The sequence below is a fragment of the Anarrhichthys ocellatus genome, unplaced genomic scaffold (genome assembly GCF_004355925.1).
Source record: "Anarrhichthys ocellatus isolate YVR2014 unplaced genomic scaffold, GSC_Weel_1.0 scaffold5, whole genome shotgun sequence".
NCBI classification, from domain to species: Eukaryota; Metazoa; Chordata; class Actinopteri; order Perciformes; family Anarhichadidae; genus Anarrhichthys; species Anarrhichthys ocellatus.
The window spans coordinates 3776299-3784012 of record NW_022280035.1 but is presented as its reverse complement, the minus strand read 5'-3'; the positions used below and the strand labels follow the sequence as shown (position 1 = coordinate 3784012).

At 41.1% G+C, this 7714-nt stretch overlaps 1 protein-coding gene across 5 annotated transcripts in view; it reads right to left on the bottom strand.

The window, feature by feature from the left end:
• Positions 1–5746: 5746 nt before the first annotated feature.
• The window catches only part of dlgap4a (discs, large (Drosophila) homolog-associated protein 4a), a 73297-nt gene continuing 71329 nt past the window's right edge, over positions 5747–7714 (bottom strand). For all 5 annotated transcript variants that reach the window (XM_031844341.1, XM_031844337.1, XM_031844340.1 and 2 more), the window contains 3 exons: positions 7116–7207; positions 6483–6632; positions 5747–6099 (listed from right to left, as the gene is read on the bottom strand). In XM_031844341.1, coding sequence (XP_031700201.1) covers positions 5878–6099; positions 6483–6632; positions 7116–7207 — 464 coding nt within the window. In that variant the 3' untranslated portion in view covers positions 5747–5877. The remainder of the gene's footprint in view (positions 6100–6482; positions 6633–7115; positions 7208–7714) is intronic.

The window sequence follows — 7714 nt, the reverse complement described above, 5'->3', positions numbered from 1 at the left end:
CACACACACACACACACACACACACACACACACACACACACACACACGTTATTAAGCATTCAAGGGTATAAACTGTTTAACATTGGCCCTCATCGTTACTTTAGACTTGCCCCTGAAATGTCCCATTCATAACAATAATAGGGCCGATATGCATATTGTATACACACTGATGTGCAGTACACACTGGCAGCAAGGAGAGGGAAGGTTGTGAAATAATCCAATGTCACCCCTGCCGTGTTCATCTACCTGCTTAGTTTAACATTTCTGTCATACCATCGTCGTCTCTTGACTGCTGGTTAATGTTTCTCAAAGTCCGGCCGCTTAGCGACCCGGTTTAGTAATCCAGTGTAACCTTGAGGACTGGGACACGAAATGGAAAATACTTCTAACGGTTTTCTTTCAGTGTCCACAACAGAACATCCTCAGCTCAGGGGAAACGAATCTATCAAAACAAAGACGTGGCGAGACTAGACTTGCCTCTAGATTGTACGAACAGATGTCTACAAGCGTGGAGCAGGCAGAATAGTTCTGTATTATATATATATATGAACATTTCACTTCCCCGGTTAAAGATTCATCAAAGTCTGAAGCTAATATGAAGCCGAGCTTAGTGACATTTTTACCAGCTGAATCTGAATGTCGACTTTGCTCATTGCAGTGTTGCTGTGCTTCAAAAGGAACAGTATGAATACACCCACACACTGTATACATACCAATAATGTCAAAAGGTGCATCAAAGTTGACATTTAACAATCAGTGCCTGCTGAGACCTTATCACCTCTCTTTACTCGTGGCCAACAGAGCAGGAAACGTGATTTTAAAAAGTTCATAATTTACACAGCCTGCTGAGAGTACGTTAGATTAAATACTGTAAGGGGCATTAATACAGAACAGGCCTCAGGTAATGCGTCAACAGAAACAGACCACTCACAGCACTTCTTCTCATTGGCTCTGAGGTCCGTCCTTTTGGCCTCTGCTGAGCCGTCGGGAGCAGCTGCAGGTCTCCCCTGCCTGCCGGCCATGATCGGTCTGGTCGGTGTCCTGCGGTCCTGTCTCGGCTGGTCTGGGGACGGCGAGCTCTGGTCACTGTTCGGATGAGGTCAGCATCTCTCTGTTGAGGACAGGACTTTGCTGTATCATATCAAACGCTGCCTGACGACAGTGTTGGGTGATAATGCTGTCATATGTTAAAAGGATGCTGAAGAGGAACTCACCAGCGCTTCAATCACTAGTCTATTATTACATTAATTTATCCAGAGACAAGACAAGTTCACCTCTTCCAATTTTGATACTCTAGCAAAGAATTAGCTGGTGACAGCTTTGCAAATGTGAAGAACTGCCTGCTCTCTGGATTAAGTGCTGAAACATAATATTCCTTAACGATTTATCTGTTATTTTGTAAAACTATTTGATCCATAAAATGTGGGAAAATCACAATTCCCTGAAAGCCCAAACAAATATCCACAATGAAAGTGGTCGAGCTAGTGAATTATTGACATTGTTGGCATTGTAGGCTTTTAGCTCACGTGGGAATCGACCAGAGTTGTCATTGTTGTTATTTAATTAAGTTATTCTGGTAGTTGTAACACCTACATTCATGTACTCTCCTCCTGCCCTGATACTACCAGCAGTACGATGAGTAAACTGGTTCGTGTACAAGCTGGGTATAATTTGGTAAATACGTGACATCACATGCAGTAGAGCTGTCTTCACACTGTACCTAACGTGCACTGCGGTCAACTTCATCACCTCCGCTTTTATGTTGTTTAAAAAGACGAAACAAAACGTTGCAGCGAAACGGGGACGAAAACTCTAAATGTTTAAACTTACCACAAACGAGCTGCCGAGTAATATTTGCTTATTTTTCTTTTGTTACAATGCTGCTGGCAGTTGGCTTCCACCGTCACCGGACGGCTCCTTCTTCTTCTTCTTCGCGGATGTTTTAAGCTCCTCCTCCTCGGTGTCTACCGGAAGTTCACAGATGTCAACCATGCTGTCACCCGAGCAGCTTCCGGTTGGGCTTTCCAAAATAAAATATTGAAAAGACAGCTCCTCTTGAATACTTTGGAAATTTTGAATTACACAAATAAATGTAGCATATAGAATTAGTATATAGTTTTGACACGTTATAATTGGAAGAAGTATTGAGCACGTTTTTAAAACTTAATTTCAATCGTCATACACATGCAGGTACATTCAGATAAATACATTAAATTTGACCTCTTCATTTAACCCATCCTACTGTAGGTAGGAGCAGAGCAGTAGGTTGCATAGTGCCAGATATGCTCCCAATCTCGGATCTTGCACCTTTAAGATCTCACTTAATTAAAGCTAAAATATCTAGACAAACATCCCCAAACTAGTCAAAGTACAGTGTGGACGGCAGTGTCCACATACCTTTGATCACATGGTGCATATATCTAGGTAGTTATATTGCTGTCATTACTACAAAGAGTATAACGTGTATGACCTCTTACTAAGGTGGACCAAATTAAGGTGTTTTGCTGACCCTTGTTTTATTGTAAGTTATAACACAATGACACGGCTTTGGGATCATAAAGAGAGGTTTTCTGGACACTATTTCTGTGCTCCAGATCCAATAACAATTAATAGAATTGAGGTGATTAGTTTAAACATATAAGAGGAAAAACATACATGCATTCCCAAATTAAGTGGCATTCTTCTTTAATTGTACAGATTATTTCATACAGAAAATATGCCACGTAACTCATTGCAATCACAATTCTTTATTCTCTGAAAAGAAACTATCCTCACAGTGTCTAACTAATACACCATAACATTAAACAACCCTTCGCCTGTAAGATATGTGCTTGTTTTGTAAAATAATGTTCATCAGTAGAAGATAATCTGGATCTACATAGTTTTTGCTTATTTTCCTAGCTGGATCTCTGAGAGGACAGATGCAGAGAGAGAGAGAGAGAGAGAGAGAGAGAGAGAGAGAGAGAGAGAGAGGGCGAGTGCTGAAGTCAGAATGGGGTTATAATTCTCAGCGCGTTTCTGTCCATCAAGCAAACACAAAGATATTTCTAGATGAATCCTAGAAATCACTTAACCAGAGAATATTGCCTCGTCCGCAAGGTTGAACAGCACATCCACATAATCTGCCTCAAGAATTGCAACTTCTGGTCATCGTTTGTCCATTTTGTAGCCCTTTGAAACTCAGGAAGTAGTGGTAAACAAACTGTCTGAAGATCCCTGATCAGGTCATGCTCTCTTAAAGTTCAGTAATGTGGGCAAATAAAGGGATCCGGCTCTCAAATGATATGAAAAAGGAGAGGACTTTCCACCATTAGTCAGCCAGTTATAACCTCCTACGTACAGTACATACCCTGAATGCCTTAAACAGATTGAATAGTTTCAGATCATTTGCTAGACCTATTTAAAGGAGTGCTGACAATTCATTGGCAAGGATCTTTGTATATTTCTAAATGTAAGAAGGCCATGCTTTTAGAGATTATACAGCAACAATAAAATGTCTAACCTAACGCGTATGATATCATTTGTGTGTAATATTAACTCAGCGGCTAATATTACCATTGCATTATGGATGAGTGCTTCAAAAAAAATAAAAACAATAGCAAGAATGATGACCAGGACATGTAGCAAAGGGATGTTTAATGGTTTCTTTGGACAATGAATTGCACATGTCCATTGTTGATGTAATACAAACAAGAGAATAAGAAAATCAACAACACGGTGTTGTGTCAGCATTCCCAGTTCAACGTCATTTCTTGTGTGATGTCAACTAAAAGATTCAAAATGGAGCAGAACAAGATGTCTGGAGTGTCACGCAAGGACTGACCAGTAGGGGGAGAGCCAGCTCTTAAATAAAAAAAAAAAAACTAGTGAGTCACAACCTGCACTTGTGCATGAGTATGCGATGCCCAGTTCCACTCATGAACCCTTTGGCACTCGTTTCCTTTTGAGAAAACTGAAACATGGAAAATATTCCAGTCCTGTACTCAAAAAGTCATGAGTTAAGTCAGAGACGAGGCAAAGCGGATGCAAACACAAACAAAGTTGGCCGAGAATGCACACGTACAGACAGGTAGAATTCATAAGCAGATTAAATTAAAAAAATTTAAATAGAAGCTTTATCAAATGACGCTGAAACGATGATCATTGCCGTCTTGGCACAATATGAAGCCTCTCGCAGCACCATTACTTATAATTACAGAAATCAAGACATGTTTAGGTCGACCTCGTTTCGGATGACGGTCACAAAACGTGTCAAATGACATTCAAATTTTAAAAAAAGAAATGTACCACAGTTCATTCTCAACAAGCAGGGGTGGGAGTTCAAGCTGCTAGAAAGGTCAGCGAAAGAGACCGCTGATATCAGCCATCTTATTAAGCCTGCACATTTCTGCAACAAACATGATTTTTCTCACCGAAGAGCACCGAGTACGTCTGGATTTAAAATATTAGTCAATGGCTCTGAAGCATTCGGCCAGCTAATTTGTGGTTATGTAATAAATAATCCATCCATAGTGGTTTTTACCGTCAAGTTCATGCCCAACCTGAGATTTTAATCATTTCAAGGGCAGTCGGTCAATAAAAGAAATAAACATTCATCCTTCATCACACTAAGAAAGTCTTATTGGAAATGTTGAATTAAATAATTGAAGACTGGGTACCTACTGCTCTGCTCACTCTAATACGATTTTTATTATTGCTATGCTATTCCATTTCCTTTCAAGTGGCACGTAAACCCCCACCCCATCACACGTAGTCTGGTTGATTGACTGGTTGAATGCCATTTCGAGTGGTGAGTGTCTTGGTCCCCCTACATCACTGGAGGATGCAGTGAAAGTCAGGATGGTCAGGCAAACGAAGGTGAGCAAACTTGATCTGAGGTGAATGGAAAGTGCAGTGATCAAGTCGACACGAGCTGTAAAATGCATACAACTTCATGCATTCCTCTGTAGCTCACTGGCAGGGCAGTCAATCCTCACATCCCGTCACAAAAACAAAACTGTAAGACTTTAACAATGGATGCCCACAGACACAGACTGTGTAGTGTGCGCTTGTGAAAAGGAGAGGAAGAGAAAGAGGTGGAGTGAATGATTGCATCAAGTGCTAATACATCATGACAGTACATGTACTCGATCTATAAAAAACTACCTTGGTACTGAACACTGACCTCTTTCTAACAAATAATCTGGTATACAACATTTACAAAATGAACATCGCAATAGTGTGATATTTATAATATATATGCTACTGCCTTCCTCTGGTTCTCTGCATTTTTTTAAACCTCTGAGTACATCGACACCATCTTGGGAGTTTGTACGCAGTGAAGCGTACACGCCGCGCCCGACGAGTGGCAGCCTAATACAAATAGAGAACAGGAAGACTCTGTGGACAGCGAGTGCACCTGCATGTGTGTCCTGAGTGTGTGTGTGTGTGGATGGTAGCTCAGCTCGTAAACCAGGCAGCCACAACTTGCCGGTAGACTCAGCGGTGAGGGGAGTTTTTAAGAGAGTAAACTTCTGGGATACCAAGATTCTTCAGCTCACAAGGTACAGGATGTCCTTATCCGAGATACTTGCACATTTAAGACAGTCCTGATATACTTTAGGAGATAATTATTATTATAATAACAATAGTATTAAACAAATGTCAAGGATATTTCTGTCCAATGGCAGCCGTGATTATCTGCGTTATTCTGGATTGTGATCCCCACGTTCCTCCTGTCCTCTCCGCTGTGCCACTATTGGGGGGGGGGGGGTGTCGGCCTCTGTGCATCCGTTGTACATTTGCGTGTTCGTCTCATATCTGTCTGTGTGTTTGTGTCAATGAATGTCTGAAGGGAGTCCGGATTTGTCTCGATGATCGGTTGCTGGTTCACTCTCATCAGAGGCGGGTTTGGGCCTCGGGGACGTAGATTTCGATGCTGTCGGCGCTTTCCGTGGCGGAGTTTTGCCGCACTGACGCCGCGCGCTTTGCTGCCATCAAACGCTTCCTGGCTTCCTGCCGCTGTTTGTCCACGACGGAGTCCACGCTCCTGTCCTTCCCTGCCGACAGCCTGGGCTTAGTCTGCTTCTTTGGCACAGAGGGAAGCTGCTTGTTTTCATCCTGAGGAAAGGAAGTCGAGGAGGAAAAGGAATAAGGTGCAGTTGAAACCACAACCTCCATTGTTGTTAATTAACTCCTTATTTGTAAGCCATTAGGCATTTATTAAGTTAACGCAAAATGTTTTTTTAATGTTTTCATTACTTATAAATCTGCTGATTATTTTCTCAATTAATCAATTACTCGCTTTGTCAATTTAATTTATTAATTTTAATCTCCAACAGCCAAATTTAAGCTTAAAATGACAATTTACAAATTACATAGAGAGAATTATTTTGCTTAAAAAATTACAAACAGTTTTACTTTCGGTTGAATGATTAATAACAAAGATAATAAAAATAACTCAAGTTGCTGCTCTAATCTAAAAAACTGTCAGCAAACATCACCTTCTCTGATTTCTCAGGAAGTTGCCATTTGTTGGCTTTCAGTTGGTAGAGCTCGTCAAACTTCATGCTGATGTCTTCTATTGAGAGTTGTAGCAGATCCCAGAATCCTGCGAGGTCCTGTGCTGTTGGTCGTGGGTTGGCACTGACGTCCTAGTGAGAGGAAAACGAGACCGTGGAGAGAAGTGTTAGATGAATGGCTCAAGTCAAATCAGAGAGAATTAATCACATTCCTCCACCACACACATACACGCACATCTCCTGGGCAGCCTCCCTTTTAAGCAAATTGATGAAGAGAAATACATTTGACACGAATAAACTTTCAGAGATGATTACATTTCAACACTATTGGAGCAGTAACAGAGAAAATCTGGCAGGAAGGGACAGCGGGACAAGTAAGACAAGAGAAACCAAATCTATCACAGTAAATCTGATGAGATAAACTCTCAAGGATTCCACGTTTCTGCCTGAAAAGATCGTTTTCTCTCCAAATGTAAAGTAATGGGAAGATAAATGATGTTGGAGAGAGAAAGATGAAAGAAAACTGGGTCGGTAAGTAAGTTTGAGAGGCCAACAAAAACATGCAGGAAGAAGCGCATCAAGAGAGATTCAATAGGATGTAATGAAGCCACTCACCAAGTTCTCATTACAGAGCCCTCTGAACTGCTCAAACTTCTTTGTCATGAGGAGCTGAGCGCTGCCTACTGCACTGCGGATCGTGCCCAACACTACAAAAGAGAAGATTATGATAAATCATCAACGAGTTGTGGAGAGGTCATTGAAACAGCTAAAAAAAAAAAAAAAAAATGTAATGAGACAAAAAGGACATGAAAAGGCAGCTACTTTGAGATCCAGAGACAGTGTATAAAAGGTTCAAGACATAGGACGGAGTGAGTATGTAGAGTTTATTGATGTTGTCCGGCAATGACATATCTTTACATTTACCAATTAACATTCTTTGACAGTAAATGATTTTCTTAGGGGGAATATATTGACGCAATCTTAGGGAGGATAACAAATTACTCTTTATTCAGCTATTTTCCTCCCTTTGCATGTAAATGGTAATTCATAATTCAGGTCCACAGGGAGCGATGATCTGATGGAGCCTCTACTTCTAGCCTGCTCCTTGCTCATTCATATTTAAGACACTGCAGAGATGAATCTGCCCAACAGCCTGAGTGGTATTCTGGGAGATGAAGAAGTGAAATGACTCCGCAGTTGCTCTGTTACAGCTA